The following is a 21,998-nucleotide window of genomic DNA, read 5'->3' as shown; positions in this document are numbered from 1 at the left end:
CATAACTGATGACACACACAGTGACCTGCAGTCAGTCTGTCCTGCACTCTCATGTTGCACTGTTGCATGTACACTATGTCACAAATCCTAAGAGAGAAGCGCTTATGCCAAACAGCAATATCCTGAGCTAAAACCAAAGCTAACGCAAAGAGACCTAAACTATTGTTGAGGGTCCAAAACATGTTTACAGTCTTGTATAAAAAACGTTTTGGCTTCTATGAGTTGCAGAGTGTGTGAGTGTATCCTTTTGAATGCTGGTAAGGTGTAAAGTTAGGCTGCTTCGATTGACAGATGTGACGATCCAGGCAACTGTAGCTGTAACTGTGAGGAAAATGCATTTGTGGATTGAGCAACAGATTTGAATATGTGTTGGCTATGACTGATTTATTGGCTAAAATGAGTAGTTCTGCCCATAAGCTAGTATGCTTGTATTAGCTGATGAAACACCCAACTAGCATTTGCATTCAGATAGGATTTTTCTACCAATAACTTCCCCTGAACAAATCTGCTATTGAAAAATCATAACATGAGCTGATAATAAGCTCAAAACGTCTCATATGATGTTATGCACCTATTGCTTGAGAGCTGTCTGCCATATCTGACATGATATAACCACCAACTGTATTATGTTGCTGAATCTGAATCTGGCAATCTGCTACGACCAAAACAGTCGTATGGATGCTTTTGGTGTTTGATCCTGTTTGAGAATGACAGGCAGCAACTTCGAGGAACCAAATGCCAGCCAGTAGGGCTGATAGTGCTGTCACCGACTGGTCTCTACGTCTGCGTCTGTAGGGTTTTATTCACCAGACCCTACATCATCACTTCGATTGTCAAACCTCTAAAATTGATTATTTGTTTAATCTTAGATGGTTATCAGTCACATGACAGCAAAACCACATTGTGGGGATTGACTTGATTTAGGAACCAGCCTCAAGTGTTCAACTTTGTTCAGTGTTTTTGTGTCTTTAAAAGTGCATATATCCTGTTCAGAAACCCGTCTTTATTTTGATGTAATCCCAGAGTGACTGTGGTCAAATATTTGCATCAGTGTCTTGCTAGAAACCCAATTTCTCTCTAATACAGTTAAGTTTAGTTAAGGGCACCGTGGAGGAGGATACAAAGTGTTTTTGCACAGCATTGTCTACACCAGACAGTACAAGGCAGCCCAAGTGAGGAAACACCTTCGACAAAGCGGCTTAATTTAGCTCCTCATCACAAAGGAGGAATGTGGGAACTCTGCAGGGCGCAGACAGGATAATTGTTTCACCGCTGCCTGGGCGTCAGAACAACATCGACACAGAAACAAACCATCAGCGAGCAGATGTTTTATAAGCTCTGCTGCTTCTTAGTCTAATAAACCAGGAATTTTTATTCCTTGGTCGGTGATTCGGTTTCACCTAAAACACCTACAGTATGTGTGCGATGGCTCAAATGTGGTCTTTGTTCTTGGAAACGTCACGTATTGTACATCAGGTGTACTGAGTCCCTAGTTTTTAATATCGTTTGGAAACAAACTAACCCAAAGGTTGACTCAGCTGCACTAAATTATGTTATAAAATTTTATCCTTGGCAACAGAAACTTAGACAAAATATTGTCACAAAATTTTTGTTTGGTTGTGCAACATGATTTAATCTCCCCCCCTCCTGCCCTTTTGTTTATCTTTTTACCATCCGGGCTCCTATATCTTGGAAAAGGCTACAGCATCCACCATCCTACAACAAAAATACTTTTCTTTGGTTCATCTCCAACTTTCCTTCATGATTAAAGCTTAGAGTTCAGGTTACACTGAACCATCCTTTAGTTATTCTCCTTGTCCCGAGTGTATTCCAGTAACTTTTATCTTCTGTTTTCAGTATTTTAAGGAGCTTGGAAAGAAAAGCGACTGGACATCTTTAAGTTTCTTGAAGATGTTTCATCTGAGAAGCTTCTTCAGTTCTAAGACCAAACGGTGAAGAGTCCCAGATTTTAAATCCTGGTTGGAGTTATCCCTTCAGTCTTCAGTAGTTGGCAGTCTTTCTCTGAGAATAGTTCTGTTCAGGATGTTCTTCCTCTCCACTGTTGCCATGTGTTTGCTGAAAGAACCAACTTGGTCTTTAATTATTGAAGCATTTTAAGGATACCACTGTCCAGACTGGGCACTGTATAATTCAAGTTGGAGTGGTTTAAATAACTTTAACCTTATCAAATACTTTTTGATAAGGTTAAGGTTGCATGCTAAAACATGTGAAGCATATCAATTTCTGACCAACATCATATTATTAGCTCTCTGTAATACAGTACCCTTCAGAACCTCATTTAGTGTCACGGTGCATTCAGTTTTGCAGTTTCTGTTTCTTATCGGGGTTTGATTGGTGTGCCACAGCCTGACCCAACATCTCTGTACACGAGGCAAAAACATCAGTAGCTGGGCCGCGGTTACCTGAACACTTTTTTGGCACAAGTGTCAGTTGTTTCCTTCCAGAGGATTTCAGTCCTAGAGTGCAGAAGACTGCTTTATAAGAGAGTTCTGGTGACGTAAAAGCTTTTCTAATACGATGTTGTGTGCATAATTTGGTTTTCCACTGTTATACTAACCTTACCAGTTTGTTCCTTTGGAAAATGTGCATATGAGGATGGCTCAGACACATACTGTAAACCAAATACCCCCAAATAAAGTAACCTGAACCAACGTTTTCTGATGGATTTTTTCGTTTCTGTAGATTTTGCTTCCAAGGAACAGTTTTCGAATGAAGTCTAACGTCTAATTTCTTTTAATTTTTTTGTTTTGAGTGGTCTTCCGTAATAGTTCTTCAGGCTTTCTGAAGATCTTTCAAAGATTTTCTTTGGCTACTTTTCACTCATCTTCAGTCCAGTCCTTGTACCTGATCATTTTCAGGAGTTGTCCTGTTAAGCCACTTAACAGTAATCTATGAATCATTCAAGGACTAAGGGATTGAGACAAAAGTCAACATCCCCCCCAAACCTTTTGGGTTTGATAGACATAAAATAGTATTTTCACCAACAATGTGATTTCTGAAGTCCACAGCAAACAGCATACTCTGACATCTGTGTATAGCACGTCCTTAAAGATAGAAAATTGAGGAAACGGGACAAGTGGAAGACTGAAGAAGAATTAATAGGTCTAGAGAGATGATGAAGTCAGGAGAGGTGCAAAAGTCAGTGTTTGTTCTAGCTCTCCTGACAGCTGTCTGTAAAACATGGAGGCTCTGTCATGGTTTGGGACTATATTTCAGTCAGTGGTGTTGGAGATTTGTCAAAACTGATGGAATTATGAACCCAGAGATCTGTCAGACTTTCATCCGCATTTTTAGGCTTAAAAATAGAGCTGCCCCAATGACCCCAAACCCACTGAAAATGCAGTGAAAGTGTACTTGGATAGAGAAAAAAGGAAAACAAAAGCATAGTAGAACGCCATCAGTCATTGATTGTCTTCCAGAGCCTGGACCTCCATTACTGAAGCAGTGTGGGATCATCCTTAGAACGGAACAAAAGGCAGCCGACATCCAAAGAGGCTGAATGTCAGTGAAGCCTGGAGAGCTATTCCTTATGAGTACTTAAATTACAAGGAAGCTGTCTGAAAGAGTTGTGGTGCTGTGGAGAATTAATTTGGTCAAATGAACAACTTGATTTTTGTCTTATATTGTTTTTCAATGGATGTTAGAACCTATTTCCCCGTTTTCTTAACATAAAAACAACAAAAAAGGAGGAGTGGCTCAAGACTTATGAGGTCACCAACTGAGCACTAATATGTTAGAGAACATGATAAACATGCTTTTCTCACCAGCTGACATATTTAAAGATGTTCCAATGCTGCCCCCTGGTGGAGGAGTGGAACTATAACCACATTGTTTACCATTTACTGAAAGGGGAAAAGAACCACACACACTATATAGATGCACCACGGAAGCAAAAGATAAGGGGGGGAAAAAAAAAGGACGTTAAATTAATTTATTTAAAAAAAAAAAAAAAAAAAAAAAAAAAAGCATTTCTCCACTGAAGCAGAACAAACATTTTTGTTTCCTTTTACTGTTGGTTGAAACATGTACAATCAGGAAGAAAAAAAATAAAAATAAAAAATAAAAAGGAAAAAGACTCGCTGGTTCACCAGAACAGAGCAAAAGTTAATTAAGCAAAAGGGGGGGTTGGGCGGGGTTAGCCAACACCACAACGTCAACACAGCCGGGAAGGACCAGGAGGAGGAGGAGGAGGAGGCGGCGGCGGGTGTGAGGAGAAACAGAAAACAAAAAACAAAAGGGAAAATAAAACACAAACATTCAATTAAGTGCAGGTCTGGTTGGGACAAAGCAGTCTTTTTTTTTTCCTCTTCAATTTACATTTAACAACATCTGTTGTCGGACACATGCAAGGTCAACATCTGGAACTACACAAGGAGATTTCATATGCTTATATCGGTTATCTGTGCACGTATTAAAATATGTAGGCGTAATGAAGCAATTTCATACGGATATGTCAGAACGAGGGAAATAAAGTTTATGAAAAAAAGTTACTGTTTCACTGAACAGGAAAAAAAAAAAAAAATTAAAAATTAAAAAAAAAAAGAACAAAACCGAAAGTGAGATTTCTATCTTGGTTACCGAAATGTCACCGACCTCACCGTTTTGTACGCTTCCTTTAATTAAATTATTTCTCTTCTAGGTAAGTGAAAACACAGTTTAAAAAAACAAAACAAAAACAAAGACCCTACGCTCCACATTTTGAACAACAAAATACTGCATATCTACGTACAGCTGCAATTAAGGAAGGTCAGTATCATGAGAGGCTAGCTGCCAGAGTTTCAGGAATATTGGCTCCGAGTTGATCCCTTTCTGAAAGTCTAATTTAAATTCATTTTTTAAATCTAACCACTGAATGCTCATCGCGCTCGCCGCTTGGTTGGTCACGTCACGCTTCCCGACGGGTCAGTGGGGAGAGATGTTCTCTGTTGGCTGCTGGAGTCTCCGATCCGCTCTGAGGTAGACGCGGCAGAAAGGCAGCATCCAGCCTGAGCCGAGTCAGGGCCTCTCCTAGTGGGATCACTTGAGGTCAAAGGTCAGCTCTTAAGTGTTAATTGTTGTTAAGGCTTCCTGTGGTCTCGCTTCAGTCACTCTCCAGTTTCAGGGGCTCAGGGGGGTGGGACACCTACAAGTTCACCTTTGTCCCATTCCTATATTTTCTTCTCAACCCACATTCCAGTCTTTAAAGGGGCAGACAATTTTTTTTAGTTAATCTTTGATGGTGTAAAACAAGATTATCCAAAATGAAAAGGAACAGAATCTTCTCCGTTTGGCACCTCGGGCGGCTGTGGTAGGAGGAGGAGGAGAAACAAAACTAACAACGAGGACGAGAGAGAGAGAGAGAAACTGTGGATTAGGAGGGGGAGCGAGTGGTGGTGGTGGCGCGCTGCGTGTGGAAACGAACTAGTTGGGTTGGCTGCCTTGGTCGTTAGCTGCCGACGAGACTGAATCTGGTGCGCCGGCCGGGGCAGGCTCTTCTTCAGACTTGCTGCGCTTGGCTTCCGGCTGCTCGGCAGGCTGGTCCCCGTTCTGCCGCTTGGTGGGGAGGGAGGCCGAGGCGGAGGCGTGGGCCGCCAGCAAGTGGAGGGGGCTTGCCACAGCTGAGGCTGTTTGGGGGAAACAAGCAGGAAGACGAGGGTTAAAAGAGGAAACACTTCACTGTTGAGCTGTGGTTCAATAACATCTAGAAGCAGAAGGCCTGTGGGATGTGTGGTTTGGATCAGCTGCCGCAAGTGAGCACACCAAAAACCTTTTCAGATCCAGAGGAGGCAGAAAAATTCTCTGTGGCGACGCTGCTGCTGGATCTCGTGTTTAACTTCAATTTGTGTGGTTTGTTCAAAATAGTTCTCATTTATTAGCCTTTGTGAAAGCCAGCCCACTTCCCCCTCCCCTGTAGCATGCTTTATTCTGATTGGAGGCCTCACTAGGGATCTCTCCCTCTAGATGCTGTGGTCGTGTTTATAAAGATGATTTAACAGGTTTCAGTAAAATAAGCGTTAGTTTATTTTTTTATTTTGTCCTCTAACATCCAGATGTCAAAATCCAGAAGGAAAAGAATAGTTGCTTAAATGTTTAGTGGCTATTCTGGCACATTACACCAAAAGCAACAAGAGAGCATGCTTGTTTCTAAGCTTCATACCCCATACACCACCAGACGTAAAAGCAATAATGTCTCAGTTCCATCTAAGCATCTAAAACATCTCGACTTGAACCAGCCTTGATGTCCCTGCTAAGTGTTCCTGTGTCTCACCTGAGCTGGAGGGTCCCTGGATGGCAGTGGTGATGCTATGGGTGCCATTCTGTGTGATGGCCTTAACAGGCAGCTGGTGTTGACCCATGGGGGCCTGCTGAACTATGGTAACAGTCTGCAGGGGGGTGGCTGCTTGGGAGCTCTGGATGATCCGACTGGAGGGACCTATAGAGGTGATGGTAGGAACCGTCTCTACTTTGACTGAGGATGAGGAACACAAACACAAACACCGGCTTTAGTGGTGGAAACTCATCACAAGTGTTAGAATGAGGTATGAGCAGGGCTCAGTCAGTTGTGTGACACCAAACAAACACCGAGTGCAAGCGATCAGATCTGCTGAGGCGCTCGGTGTTTGGGGTACAGCAAACAGCGAAATGTTTTCAGAACAACACCGAGGTGACTTTCATGAAGCTGTGCCAAATCCTGGGGCTTCCCCCCCCAACCTTTCTTAACATGACACGTTTGATCATGTGACTTCAAACAACTGTCAAAGTTTAAAAAAAGGCAGAATCTCAGATTAGACTGTCACATTTTTGAGAAATTTTCTAATTGGATCACAAAGTTGATGCATTCAAAAATACTGCGACCATGAATGGCAGCAGCAGCTGAATGACTGTTTTAAAAGCTGCTTCTTTTAACCAAGTGAAACTTTGGAAGACGTGAAGTCTGGTTCAAGAAATATTGTCACAGAAAATAAATACAAGATTGTCGAATTTCCAAGCTTCTGGTTGAGATGCTAAACTCTTTAGCTCTTGGAAGCAGACTGGGAGTAACCCTTGAAGTTGAGTTTGTCACATATCAGACGTGCTTATAGAACAACGCGAGTGTGTTTGCATCAGAGGTCAGTGATGGTGGTCTCTGCAGCTAACCATGGAAAAACCCAGAAACTACTGAGGTATCAAAACTCGTTATTAAGGCTACAGCGGGGCTCAAATGTCTTCCTGTGGAAAGAGTTAGTCTTTTAAACTTGGTTCTGCTACTAACTCCTTTAATTTCATGTCATTTTATTATGATTACTCATTTTGTTGCACAGTACAAGTCTGTGTAGAGACTTAAACTTTACCTCCTTCCATCGCAGGTTAATGCAAATCTTCCTTTACTTTAGATTCTCTTGTCATTGACTGACTGTGTTGCACAACTAGCCAAAATGAACAAACAGATGGACACTTTGCCATGACATGAGCTCAATCCTTTGACTGGATGAGCTAAAAATGAAAGCGCGTGTTAGAAACTGCTGGAACTGGATCAACATGAAATCAGAGCCTTTAGCTGTTGATAATGAGATAACCCTGCAGATTAAAGGGTCTCAAATTAAACACAACTTCATGAACCGTCTAAATATTGGTCGCTTATATTAGTCCATCATATTTTTAATCATGACTTTGTTTCTGAGTTGTGGAAGAATAAAAGTTTAAGAGCAAAGCCACTAAATTATCCAGCCTATTAATTAGTTAAAAAGATTCAATGTGGCTAATCACGGTGACCCTCGGCATCTTCGGGCCCACAGAGCACAGTGGGGTGTCCCTTGTTGTAGGAATGCTACAAGCTAGTAAAAATGGCGCCCATGTCTTGTTTGAAGTCTGGCACCTCCTTCGCTGCTCATCTTTTCATTATAGGTCAATATTTCGCCAAAATCTTCTTTAAATTAGTAATAAATTAACAACAGTTATTAATACTGATGAAGGAAATCTTTATTTTACATGGTTAGAAGGAAAATCTCTCTTCGGGAAACCATCCCCAAGTCTTGGATTAAGGTAATATGGTGAAGAATTGAAGCAGGGTTAGAAGCCAAACATTTCACTCTGACAAAATTCAAAGCCAAAACACTCCTTGTAGAGAATTTAATGCCCTAGCTGCTGGCTCACCTTTGACCTCTGTGTGCTCTCCATTCTCCTGCGTCTCGCTCTTGATGATGGTGGCTGGCTGGGCGATGACAGTGGCGGGGCTGAGCGACCCTGCGGGGATCTGCTGCAGGACGTGGACAGTCTGGACAGTGGGCTGGGAGGTGCTGGTGCTCACTGGGGAGGCCATGGTGTAAGTCACTGGCTTGATGGTTTGAGGTAACTGACGCTGGACTGCTATGAGTACCGGCTGGTTGTTAACAGGCGAGCCTGGCACAGCAAAAAAAATCGAGGTGCACAGAAGTTTTAACACATCGAACAAGAAACAGAAAAGAGTCGCGCAGTCAGTATGTGTGGCGCAAAGCGTCGTCTCACACCTGGTGTGTTTTGTGCAAAGCGTGCTTCCTTGATCACTGCCAGTTTGGGCTGGACTGCTGTGGTGGACACTGGGGTGGGAGCAGAGGAAGTCTCCAGCTCCAGGGGAACTGGGGAGCCCTCTCGGGAAAGGCTGTCAGGGGTCTGGACACCGCTGGAGTGCGCAGAGAGCACCCCTGAGTGATTGGGAGATGCCGGGGCACTCCTGAGAGTCAGAAGGAGTTGTTGGAATGAGAAAAATCACACCACGTCCGCTAAAATGTACCATTAAATTTGTCACGGGAGGATGCAGCCAAACCTGGAAGAGAGGGGTCCATGTGGGGTCCTGAAGCAGGGGACGCCCCGCGGCCTTCGTTTCCTGAAGGCCTGCTCGATGAGCTTGGCCTCCGAGGACGGGTCTATCCTCCAGAATGAACCTTTGCCGGGCTCCTCCTGCGACCGTGCCACTTTGATAAAATAACGGTTCAGAGACAGATTGTGACGGATCGAGTTCTGCAACAGAGAACAGTCTCGAGTTACTTATTGATGACTGAGGTCACGTGTGTGACCGTCTCTGAGGAATCTGTACACTGAGGCAAAGAAACGCACCTGCCAGCCCTTATCTGCCGTCCTGTAGTAAGGATAGTTCTTTGTGATGTGATTGTAAATTCCATTTAGTGTGAGCTGCTTGTCCGGAGCCAGCGTTATGGCCTGGACTATCAGCTGTGCATAGGAGTACGGAGGTTTGGAGTCGTCCTGTGGGGAAGGGACAGGACGCAGATTTAGACACCAGAGCAAATTACCTGTGCAGCGCACATGAAGCAAGCTTTCAACAGACATGAATACATAACACTGCTGGTTCTCCTAAAGTGACTGTCATTCAGACATGCGTCACTTTTCCCACAGCGACGGAGCGTCGTGATAGATTTCAGCTCCGATGCTGAAGGTATGCAAGAAACTAGACTAGAGACAGCTGCAGGCTGCAAAATAACCTCAGCTGCTGGTAATGTTTGACAAAAGCCCCGAGGAGGACAAGGAGAAGGAGGAGAAGGAGAGAGAGGGAGGAGGAGGAGAAGAAAAAGAAGGAGGAGGAGAAAAGGAGACAAATGCTTCAATCTCATTAATCTGACCGTCACAGCGTCTTCATCTTAGTTTCCACCTTTACATTCATGTTTGCTTCTTTTACAGCAGCGGCTTTAAAAGCTGTAAATTAAAAGCTCGTCACCATTTAGTGCAGCTGAGATGACCAAAAGAGAATCTTTGGTCAGAAGTTAAACTCATCAGGTGTTAATAGGTGAACCTGTAGAAGGACTGTTAATGGCTGCCAGCAGCTGCCTTTATCACTCTCACCATCTGCTTTCAGAGGCATGCAACAGTTGGTTGTTGGCTTCAAGTCTAACGGTTGATCCCGTGGGGGCATCCGCAGAGAGCCTGCAGGCCAGCACGAACTGTGCATCGCAGGTTATACACTCGCATACTAATTCAGGGTCGAACCAGGAGGCATTCAGATGCCATCAGGTTAATAAAAAGGTTGTTTCAAGCTGTTTCACTATAAATCACCACACATCACACATACACAAGTCAGTGAACATCAATAATAATTTGCATTTTGAGTTAAAGGATTATAATTTTATATTTCAAGAATCATATTCATGCCCTATTGCATGTTATCCATAAAAGATATCTAGCAAGGAATGAGTTACATAGTCTGAAGTGAAGTGTGACGCAGGAAAGTGAAATAAGTGATTAAATGTTGGAGCAAGGCTGAAGTTTGGAGCGGGCTGGGAATTCTCACCTTGGGACTGTCCCCTCCAGAGGCCTCTTTATCGTTCTCAGGCTGGGAGTTGTCGTTTATGAGCTGCAGTTCTGCAGAGCTGACCATGCGACCACCCATCCTGTAGCCTGAGGAGCCCGCACCCCGAGGGCTGGAGGGGCAGGAATTAGCAGCACTGCAGCAACAAAACAAAAGAGGACAGTCAGCTGCCAGGAGATTTTATGCTGAAGCATAAACAGCCAACATTATGTTTGGATTAAACCTCAACATAAGCGCCTGGTATTTTTCAGAAATGGTGTCACTACATTCGCTGGCTCTGCTCATCCGCAGTCTTTGCTGCAGTGACACGCTTTCCGACGACATCTATGCAAATCGCTCTACCACCCAGATCGCACGGGAACACTGCAATCACCACAATCAGGCCTAAAGCAGCGCAGCTTTAAAACCTTAATCAAGTCTAATTATCTGGTGAACAGTGTGAAAAACCAGGGGGCGAACAGGCCTAATGTAAAGGATGATTTGCATATTTCATGTCTGGCTCTGGAGATGCGGGTGCACCAAACAAAAATGCACTGCCTCACGACCCCTGCATATACAGCACCTGCTGCCTCGAGCGTCGGTCTAAATGTTTGTTTCTTAACAGCAGAACACTGATGTTTACATTTTACAGATGGCGTACATGTCAGAAGAAAGCAGCCATCTGGCTGAGAGGATCTGAGTGTGAGAGATGGATCCGCTTTCCTCTCCGAGCCCTGTGGCTGGAGGACTAAGCTTAAGCTGATCAATATACAGTGAACATGTCGAGGTCAGCTGACACCTTAAGGTAAACTAAGGCAGCGTGGGAGAGCGTTCTATAACCCTGTGCACTGATCCAGGATCAGCCACTAATGTAATCTTCAGTTAAATTGACTGAATATTGATTTTTGCTTATTAAAATAATTCTAGTACATACAAACATACAAGTTTGTTTACACGTAAGAGAGTTTGTCCCAGTTTTAACTCTTTTCCATCGTTGCCTGTGTCGGGTCAACTCATAGTTTTTTTTAAAAACACATTTTTTTGAATTCTCCCACATTTAAATTCAGGGTTCTCTTATTAACACGCCTCTCTCCTGCATAAATCTATGCAATATGCACTCTGGTTAAATACCCAGCATTCACCTGTGAGGCACATTAGAATTTGCATATTTAAGCCATTTAAAAAAAAATAAATTCAGACTTCAATCCCACATCTACTGCTGAATACATCATTTCCAGTAATGAATACCTAATGGTGCCAGTAGGCGATGGCAGAGGACTCATTAGGTGAGCAATGTTTTCTGGAATGTTGATGGTCAGCGGGGAGATCTGGGGCTGCACTGGCTTCACGGGGGACTCGGGCGCCTCTCGCTTCACTTTCTTCCCGCTGGACAGGGCTGTAAATGCGATCTTGATGTTTGTGCTGGGGAACCTGAACGTGCACCTGCAAAACAGGGAACCCACAGAATTTTAAAAACTCAGCAGCTGTCAATGAAAACTGTAATTCACAGGTGACATGAACCTCTGACATTCTTGGTTTAGAGGTTTGTGAGGTATTATTCAGCGCTCAAACTCATTTACACATAAAGCACGCCAACGTCTGTCAATGAACAGAAGTTTTAACTGCACATTGAATCGCAGAGATCACAACATAAGAAGAAGCACAATTACAACAGTAAGTCTTCAATATTTTCAAATTCTTTTACAAACATGATTGGGAAATGTTGCTGTAGCAAATGAAAGAAATCTGTCAATGCGATTCCTTAACTTGTAAGAAATAAGTGGAAAAAAAAAGAAGAAACTTTGTCATTTAACAATTCATCTGTTGCTCAATGACTTTGATGCAGCACGAACAGCCACACGCCATGAAGCCATGAAGCTCCCAGCACAGTTTTTGTGCCGATGCCGGCGGAGGATTGGAGCTCTGCGCTTATAGAGTCAGAGTGCTGGTGGAGTTGCGTTGGTCCTCAGACATTCCACGATCAACTCTGAGCTTTATTGTTGCAAAGAGAAAAAATTTAAGAGTGAAGAAATTTAACAGACTTGTTGCAACAGCAGCATCCTATTGCAGTACCACACTCAAATTCAGCAAACTCTTTAGCGTGACCCCGTCTTTCACAAAGGTTTGTACAGGCAGACTGCACAGCTGAGTGTGTGATTGTATACATGATGCAGCAGCAGGAGTTCAAAGATTCAGACAGGTGTGGTCCAGAGGTTGTGAATTTTAGACTGGCGGATATAGGAGATCTAAAGAAATCCCAACAGCTGTGGATCTCACAGCTGTTTACTCATTTTCAGATTTTTTATTTTAAACTACAGGATAAACAGAAATACTGAGTGTTGGTTTACATAAACAGTTACACAACGTATACAAAACTGCATATGAAGAACAAGAGGGACTAATGTTATAGAGTGCTGCTGGAACAGGAAAGGAATGAGCATGTCATTGACCCTCAAACTGTCTGGGGGGGAAAAAAAAGAAGTTGTGAGTGTAAGAGTTGACAACAATGAATGGGCTGAGATCCTCCGAGAACTCTGAGGATACGCCTTATACAGCCATACAGTGACTATCATGAAAATCACAGTTTGCACAGCACACACGAAAGCCTGCTTCATAAAACAAAACTAAATATTGGACGGGTAATTATTAATTAAAATCCCAGCAGTTATAGCTCAGGAAGTTATTTAAGACCGTCACATCAGCCACATGTAATATGCAAACAGTGTGGGACTTAATTCACTCATCTGTTTTATCCAGCTTCCTTGCAGCCTTCATTTATTTTCCCAGATTGCCTTCCAACTCGCTGCAGGAAATGCAGAAATTGTTGTTGGTGCATCGTCAAATGAGGAAGTGTTCAATCGACTGTGGTCTCTTCGATTCTAGGTTAGATCTGCTACATGTTCCGTTTTTCTCTTAGTGAACGAGGTTGTCGCTGCTCTTTTCATTATTACAAAAATACATATATAATAACAACGTTGCTTTTGCTGATGGTCCAGTCCATGGGAATCAAAGGCTGCCAATTCCTTTGATCGTGGCAGCGGGGCTTTTACGCACCTCAAAAAACTAATAAAAATACAAACAGTTACACCAGTTATCCAGAACTGATAAAGACATGGCATCAATACAATCTTTTCAACATCCGTCCCTATACTGCTGAACATCATCCGAGGAGTAATCAGGCGTTTTGGGAAACCGTTCAGTGTTCAACAAAAGACTGAAGTTTTATTATTGAAACTGTGGTATCACAGTTAGGCTCTCTTGCTGTTGGTTCATTCAGTCTTTATCTAGTTCAGGAGTGGCACCTGCAGTAGATCCCATTTTTTATAATAACGTATTAAATTTTGTCCAATTCATTTCAGCCCATCACAAACACACACCTGCCTGGTTAATGCAACAAGAGTAATGTATTCAGATGTATTTAGTGCTTAAGATTACAAGTCACATTTAAACCATACATTAACTTACATCAATGGCCAACAGCCTCACCAGTCGCCTAATAGGCACGTCTTCGATACATGAGGGAAATCTCTATAGGTAAGGCCACTGTGTTGCTCAACTCTGTTATTGATTCTTAAAAGTTGGTTCTGAACTCAAGCGACCAGATGCACCAACTGGACATTACCAAGTCTCAACATATGTACAAGAAATCCCAATGAGACCCAAACGGCTCCCTGTCAGACAGCTCTGTGAGCACAGAAGCCCCACTCACCCACTGTTCAAATCTTTTTTCGAGGGGCAGCTTAATCACAAGCGAGTGATTAAAAAGAGGAGCTAAAACAAGCCGTTTCAGTCGGCGGATGAACCGCAGGCCTCACCGAGGCCCAGGATTACCTCAGTTTCACCAACCGGCTGGCTGTTGCCTAACACCTGCATTGAAAATTTTTCATTTGTGATTTGTAGCAGCTATGAAGGACGAAAGAAGAAGAAAAGACAATTTCACTGACACAGAAATTGGAAAATAAGGGAAGTAAGACTAAGAACACACTGGATGGGAAGCGGTCCAACACTCGGTCAGGAAATAAATACACCATTAAGCTGCGTTCTGACTGAAAACAATGCAACCACCTAAGCAAGGAAAAGACAGACAAATATAAAACCTTGCAGTTACTATTAATCCAATCTATGAACGTGAAGTTATGACTGACGCTCAAGTTCGTGCAAAAAAAAAAAAAAAAAAAAAAAAAAAATCTTAGAAACTAAGATTTCAAGTGGATGTTTTTAATGAAACGATTCTGGATTTGACAGCAGCTTCACGGCTGCCGTACACGAGAGGAGATGAAGGGAAAGAGTCGAGGAGGAGGTCTCGCAGCAGTCACAGTCTGATTAGAAAGAACTCTTCTAAATGGCTGCCTGACGCCCTGGAGACCGTGCAGGGACACATTTTACTTAGCTGAAGTCTGCCAGGCACAGCAGGGTTTTTTCTGCCAGGCCCTCACTGAGCTGGCATCTGCTGAGAGAACTCTATCCTCGACACCTACATCTCAAATTAGCTTTGTCGCTAACAGGAGGAGACTGAAACACTTTTTGGAGCCTGGCTGGTGAGGTGAGGGGGGACGCTTTGATTATTCATGCACCCTTTCCAGGAAGGGTTGTGCCTTCCCTGTAGATCTGTTAAAGATATAGAAGATCCTTAAATAAACATCAGACACTTTCAGCGAGTAGCAACTGACAGGGTGGGAACAATGAAATCTAAATATATCAGTAAATCATAAAATCTTAAAAATAATTTGGTTGCTTTGTCTTCGCTGCACACCATCCTGCTGTCAATGAACACTGCTGCATTTTGAAATATATATGATACTTATTCTGCTTTCTATACTGCACAGGTAGGCCATTAATCAGCTGGTTAATCAACGGTCAGAAAGTAGCAGTAGTATAGAAGGAAACCATTTTGATAATTTAACAAATGTCTTAATTTACAGTGGGAGTATTTTTAAGGTACTGTTTGACCAAAGTTCAATTCAATTTGATGATATTTACAGCACAAAATTCCAACAACATCAGCTCAGTGGGTTATATTGTAAGGTAAAGACCCTTCAATAACACAGAGAAAACCCCAACAATCAAATGACTCCCTATGAGCAAGCACTATGCGACAGTGGGAAGGCAAAACTCCCGTTTAACAGGAAGAATCATCTGGCACAGCGAGACTCAGGGAGGGGCGGTCATCTCCCGCGACCAGTTGGGGGGTGAAGTTAAGCAAACATGTTAAGGAGGTCTTGAAGCCTCTAACCAAGCAACCAGTGTTTGTTGTTAATAATCGCGGTGCACAACTTTAAAAGTGTAGCAGTAGAAAAACTAGCAACACGCAGCTAGCGTACATGGCACGTGTCGGGAAAGTTTGTCAGTCACATAATTTATGCAGCAGCAAGGAATCTAAGTTGTAGCCCGAAACTCCTTTTAACCCTACGCTGTAATTTCCACGCAACAATAACTTAACAGTTGTGATGTAAGGTTACGAGGACCTGGTAACAACAACAAGTTGGGACAGATTTCCCGCAGAAGTGTAAATCCAGCCGGACTCTGAACTTTGACCTAGTTCCACAGCACTAACATTGACCACATAACAACAGGTTTCCATGGCGCTATAACAGCATTTATACATTAATGGAACCATTAATGTTTTTTTCCCCCTGTCATACATTGAGACTGCTCCAGTTGTGGATGCTAACAGAAATTGCCGCCAATGTCAATGTGCTTACTATTTGTTGGAGCCAAAAATGAACTTTTGTCCTACTTTTAGCTCTGTATGATGTTAGTGAGGGTTATCACTAATATGATGACAGCTCTGGCTGCCCGAATCGAAACCCCCACCTACCTGCTGTTCATATTTTTTGCTTGCTAAGGGTAACCAATCTGATGAAAGTTGGCTTACGAGGAATTTAAGTTCAGCAGGGTTACTGCGTTTGCTATCTGTTAGCAGTCGGGGGATGGGCCGTGTACCTGCAGAGATGGAAGCAGCGAGCAAAGTATGTGGAACAACCAGTCGGTGGGCCTCTCGTACTTGTGCTGTTGTTGGTCCATCAGCCAGCCGTGGAGAAGAGCGAAGCTACTGTATAAAAAAAATAAAAGAGCTGAATTTCAAATGTTCACTGCAGCCACTGTCTGTGCTTTTCATTCTGTATTTTTTGATCTCGGAAACTTCCGCCCCACAGTCCTCCCATTCCCTTCCTGCCCACATGTCAACCAATTAGCATTCGACAGACGCATTTATCATCAGCTTCCAGCGACGTGCAGTTAAGATTCTGAAGTGCACTGAATGAACCCAGACGCTGTACAAGGTATGGACTGTGATGACAGGGGCTACTTCACTCTTGATTCACAAGTAAAATTACAGAGTTTCAAAAAAGGATGAACGCAGGCCACAAACACTATGCTGAGAGGATTTAACACATCGTCACATTTACCAGACAAACTGCTGCCAGTCACAGACACAGTAGTGACATAAACTTTAAGGACCAGCAGGTAAGTTTCAAATATGTTCCGAAGAATTTTAGGTAATGAACAAAAACGTTAACATCCAATCAGAATCAATCTGTCATTTCTGCTCATGACTAAATAAACAGATTAGAAAAATATCAAACATTTCTGTGTTGTTTGAAATGATCAGAGGTGGCCTAATTTCAGAGGTAACAAAATGACATTGTTTGCAAGACACAAAGTAACAAGTGCTAATCACCTCGGCTACTCTAATATCCATTTTCACAGTCTGAATGAGGCTCAGAGAGGGGAAAGCTGTTTACGGTATCCAACACCCCCCTTCTAACATGCAATCACAGAAGCCTTTTTTTCCTCATTTTCCTCTGTGTGAATAATGAGGCTTCAACTCCAAATGCTCAGTTGCTACGCTGCTAAGCTGTGAGGACGGCAACAAACAAAGCTGGTTTCGCTGAAGACTTTCGCTTGATGTTCACCCCCACCCAGCCTGCACAAGAGAATGTAAACAAAAGAAGACAGGAAGAGCACCAACTTGGAGTGAATTTTGGGGTGTGGGAGAGGACAGGGAAGGGGGAGGGAGGATGGGAAAGGGAAGGCTGTTGCTTTTTTGTTCACTCCGTTTACATCACCAAAAAGGAATCCCTGGAATACAACCGACCTGTCCCCTGAGCCGCGGCTCTACGAGTTCTCTCATGCTGTCAATCTGCTTCCTCAGCTACACCCGTCTTATCGTGGGCAGCGAGGCTCTTTTAAGGGTCTTCTGTGACATGAAGGTTACTTTTAAAACACGTGAGCACGAGCTGGGTGGTGTTCCATTCATGGAAGTCGTATTAACCGCGATTATAAGCTCACAGTTGGCCTGATCAATATGAGAATTTGACACCCCTGCTGTTCCTTCCTTGATCCTTGTAGGCCTTTTACATTTGGGAATGCACTGATGTTTGTATGTAGGGCTGCCACAAACGATTATTTTGATAGTCGACTAGTCACCGATTATTTTTGCGATTAGTCGACTAATCAGATCATCATCCATTGGACGTAAAACTACAGCTTATTGCACCAGCAGCATCTGCTCTTATATAACTATCATTAGCTTACAGCTTTAAGTGTTTAAGGTCTGTGCTAACTAAAAATAAAGACAAGATGATAGTTTATTACATTTTAATGAAATTTGCAGATTGTTTCGGTGAAGTTTAATAAACTCCTTGCTATCTAAAATATAACAGGACACCGGAGTATATTCTGGAGCATCTCACACTTCTGATAATCAGCTGTCTGCTTGACGTTTATTCAGCTGTGTAAAAACTATAACTTTAATCTCAGACAAACTGATTTACTCAGGAACAAATAAAATACTAAAAAAAAAAGCCAAACAATAACATTTTAAGTTATCTAAGTGACTCATATATATTTAACCTGAGTAGCGAAAGACGGCGGTGGGTTTGAAAACGATTTGCGGGGAGTCCGGTGTTCTCACGGCGCTAGTGAGCCTAGCCCCCGACTCGCTAACGAGCTAGTGGGTAACAGATGTCTCCGAAAACGTCGGAGCGCTTTTGAAAATATGTGGTGTCCTGATAAACTGAGCAGATATTTGAGGTTTACACAGCTACATTCTCCATGAAAATATGTTAAACGTTTATTTTGTGACCCAGAAAGAATAATAAGAGTAACATTAAAACTAACTAGCTGCCGCCATTGTTGGAAACTGCGCTGGGCCGCGCTATGAATTCTGGGACACAGCTGCTTCTTCTTCTTCTTCGGGGTTTAACGGTAGCTGACATCCTTGTACATGCAATGCTGCCATCTTCTGTTTCAGTCCGTTATTACACTCTTAAATCCTGCCACTTATTCCTGCGTCTTTTGTGATCGTACAAAGTTTCAAACGACGCGTCGACTATTAAATTAGTCGTCGACGATTTTGATAGTCGACAAATCGTGGCAGCCCTATTTGTATGCTGCCGAAAAAGAGCAGTGCAGAAATGTATTCAGCTTTCAAGCACATGCCTGCAGAAAAGATTTTTCTGCAAAGGGACAATTTGGAAATTGCTTCAAGTCAAAACAAGTCCGTGTTGTGTAAAACGTGTTTTCATATTGAGATATTGCACAATAGCTGAGAGCAGTGTGCAAAGTCTGACCAGAGCTGGCAGAAGTTTGCAGGCTTGTCGACATTGCCGGGCACTGCAGTGAATAAACTAAACACTTTCTGGCACGCTTAAATCCCAGATAACTGCTTTGGCAAAATGGAAACCAGGAGGTTTTTTTTTCTTTCTTTAAACCGAATCACACGCAAAAGGCTGACTGAATACTTTCTGTTCAAGGAAAAATATGTATCGTTGTTTTCCCTCTCTTCTTCTTACAAGGCTGAAATTACACCCAAAATAAAATCACACTAAAAGTTCTTTAGTCTTGTATTTTCTGATCATTTCATTTTGACATTTTGTTTTAAATTCGCTTTAGTTTCAGTTGCTTTCCAGACTGGGTTTACTCAATTCAGTCTAGTTTTTATTGTTTAAAACTGATTTGTTTTAGTTTTGGTTGTAATTTTATCTAATTATGTTTTTTACTGACTATAGTATGGATGGTATTCAGCACAGGTAAGGTTTGGAAAAATCTGGGTTGAATACAATACACTAAAAACAGCACATTTTTAAGACATTTCACAAACTTGCAATTTTTAAAATTAAAAATTAATACTCTACATATATTTTTCAAAGTTTACCAAATTGTTTCAGAGATTTACATATATTATTGTATAGAAATTTTAAAAAGGGTGTCCAGCAACAAATATTTATGTTGAAGGTGAGTTTCGGATAGTAATTAAAATATTACTTATTTTAATTGTTGGGTCTCTTCACAGATCAGAAACGTTTCGAGGTGATGTCTTCAAATACTTCATTTCTAAAATTCATATATATTTTAGATTTCATTCATCAGTAGAAAAAAAAATGTAAATAAAGTAAATAATCACATGACAAAATAAAGTGACACCATTATGAAAACCGAATCAGTACAAATGAAGGAATGATCGTTAAAACTAGCACATTTTGGGAACTGGCCAATTAAATTAAACAATAAATGACTTTTTTTTTTTTTAACCATAACTGAGCATTTAAAACATTGATTTACTGGTATGGCTATTTCCTGGCTAGGGCTGGTTTTTGGCATATATATTTCAATATTTGGCATTTAAAAAAAGAAAGGGAAAAAAAAAAACAAAAACAAAAAAACAGACAGTTGTCCCCACTCTGGGCTGGTCAGCCGTGTAGCTCCTACAAATCTGCCAGAATGAGTACATGTCAGGGGTAAAAAGCCCAGAGCACAGAATAGCACATTCAGCAGAGCTGTGTTTAAAGGTAAGGTAGCGGTTATCAATGAAGTTGCAATAAACATCACAATGTGACCATGCAGCTCCACAACCCCGCTCCTTTTGAACAGCTTCCCCATTACACTGAAATCCAGAATAATGAACTTTCCTGCAGTAACATTTGGTGAAGGCTGGGCTCCACCTATGATTTGGAGGCTAGCCTATCCTACCATTTCTATATTAGTAGACTGTAGGCAATATTATTTTTAAGCTTGCTATATTACTTTTATATAATTTTTTTTTGAGGAATGGTTTAACTGGAAATGTGTATCGAGTCCTTATACCAGTTATCAGTTTCCATAATTACTAATAATTCATAGCCAATTCACCAGTTCTGAAAATGCCAAATCAGTACCCCCAAAAAATAATGCCTTAAAAAATATTACCTGTAAGTGTGTCTGTATAAACAACATGGGCTACATTCATACAGGGATTTACTGGAACAAAGAAACCAAACTGAAGTACCAATCAGACCTGTCCCCGGTCTGGCTGATAGAGTATTTCACAAGAAAACAACGTCATCAAGCCTAATAGTTAAACAATGGCGAGAAGCAGGCTACAACCTGCAACTCGGAAACCAGCCTCTCAGGACATCAATGTATGTCAGAAAAGACGTGAATATCGTGTTTAACAGTTGGATGGCACACACAGCTGTCATGACCTCCATATGTGCGGACCGAGGTCAAAGGTCCTGCAGGTTGAGCTGCTGTGAGCAGACAGGGCGGGGACGCCAGGTTTGTTTACGTTTAGGGGTCAAACAGAAGCTCCATTCACAAGTACAGGGAGGCTACAGCTAACCGCTAACTAACGTGTTGACATGGCCGAAATGACGAATGTTTACAGTATCACGAGAATGCATTTCTCGCTTAAGGGTGCCCACGTGACAGAAAGAGAAAAAACCACTACCATTCAATGTCAACAACAGCGTCCCCGTAGCTACGAGTTAAGTTGATTATTTTTAGCTAACTAGGTTAACTAGCTAACTATGGCTGAAATGTGGCAGTTAGGCAGGCGGCTAAATAACACTGCTGCTAACAAAAATGTCAACAAAGAAAAATGGCATTGGGAACAGGATGCGGGGTTCTTGCTAACATGCTAAAACACGTGGTGCTGTCGACTCCACTGCTAGCCTACATAAACCCAATGTTGTTAACTTTAGCCGCCTGGCTGCTGCAGATGGGAGCCCACATGTTCACTGAGAGGGGTAACTTACATTCGTGGTAGCTGCAGAGGAGGGGCGCCCCGTCTGAGGAACACTCCGTCTACAAACACCCCGTTTTTACCCAGACATTTCAGGTAAAAATCTCCGGTGCTGTCGTCGGTGAATATCTCCAGATGCCTCCGCGAGATGAAGCTGGAGTGGCCCATGCTCACGTCCACGGAGCCCTGCGACGAGTTCCGGCCGATGGTCACAGAGCGCTTTTTCATCATGTATTCGAATTCACGGCCCTCGAGCCGGGCAACCGGCCCAGACGATCCGCTCACCACAGCCATGTTCGGGTTAAAGTCTCTAAACGCCAAAAATACCAGGGGGAAACTAAAGCACTGGAGTACGGACGCCCGACTGTGGTCCTTCAGAGGCGCGTGTAAATAAAGCAAAACTACAAGAGGGGCATCAAATTCAAAACAGGAATCTAAAGGGGAACATGCGAGGCCAGGGACAGCGGCTCCGACCCACCGCCGAGAGAAAGGCTAGCTACCAAATCGAGCAAGGGGAGGATATGGCTTTACTGACAGCGCTAAAAGCCAATCACGAGCAGGGAAGCTGGTGCGGTTCCGCGTCTCCGACCAATCACACGCGAGAATTAATCCGAGGACAGATTCAAGGTCGGTTGAGGGGCCCATATGGCTGGGTGGAGAGCTGCAAGCTGCGGGGGGACGAAAAACGAGCAAAGGAGCGGATCGATGGGTCTACACGTGCAATCAGTCGCAGCAATCACC

At 42.7% G+C, this 21,998-nt stretch overlaps 1 protein-coding gene across 1 annotated transcript; it reads right to left on the bottom strand.

Annotated features, from left to right (window-relative positions):
- Positions 1-4,009: 4,009 nt before the first annotated feature.
- On the bottom strand, positions 4,010-21,748 carry foxk2b (forkhead box K2b). The gene is made up of 9 exons (XM_004556379.6): positions 21,271-21,748; positions 11,504-11,698; positions 10,259-10,412; positions 9,073-9,219; positions 8,783-8,976; positions 8,487-8,689; positions 8,134-8,379; positions 6,269-6,469; positions 4,010-5,624 (listed from the first exon to the last, which is right to left on the bottom strand). The coding sequence occupies exons 1-9, from the start codon at positions 21,549-21,551 to the stop codon at positions 5,422-5,424; spliced, it is 1,824 nt and encodes a 607-aa protein (XP_004556436.1). The 5' UTR covers positions 21,552-21,748; the 3' UTR covers positions 4,010-5,421.
- Between the last annotated feature and the right edge of the window lie 250 nt (positions 21,749-21,998).

The sequence above is a fragment of the Maylandia zebra genome, linkage group LG4 (genome assembly GCF_041146795.1).
Source record: "Maylandia zebra isolate NMK-2024a linkage group LG4, Mzebra_GT3a, whole genome shotgun sequence".
Taxonomy (NCBI): Eukaryota; Metazoa; Chordata; class Actinopteri; order Cichliformes; family Cichlidae; genus Maylandia; species Maylandia zebra.
The sequence above is the reverse complement of the archived record's forward strand: the minus strand, read 5'-3'. Positions and strand labels throughout refer to the sequence as shown.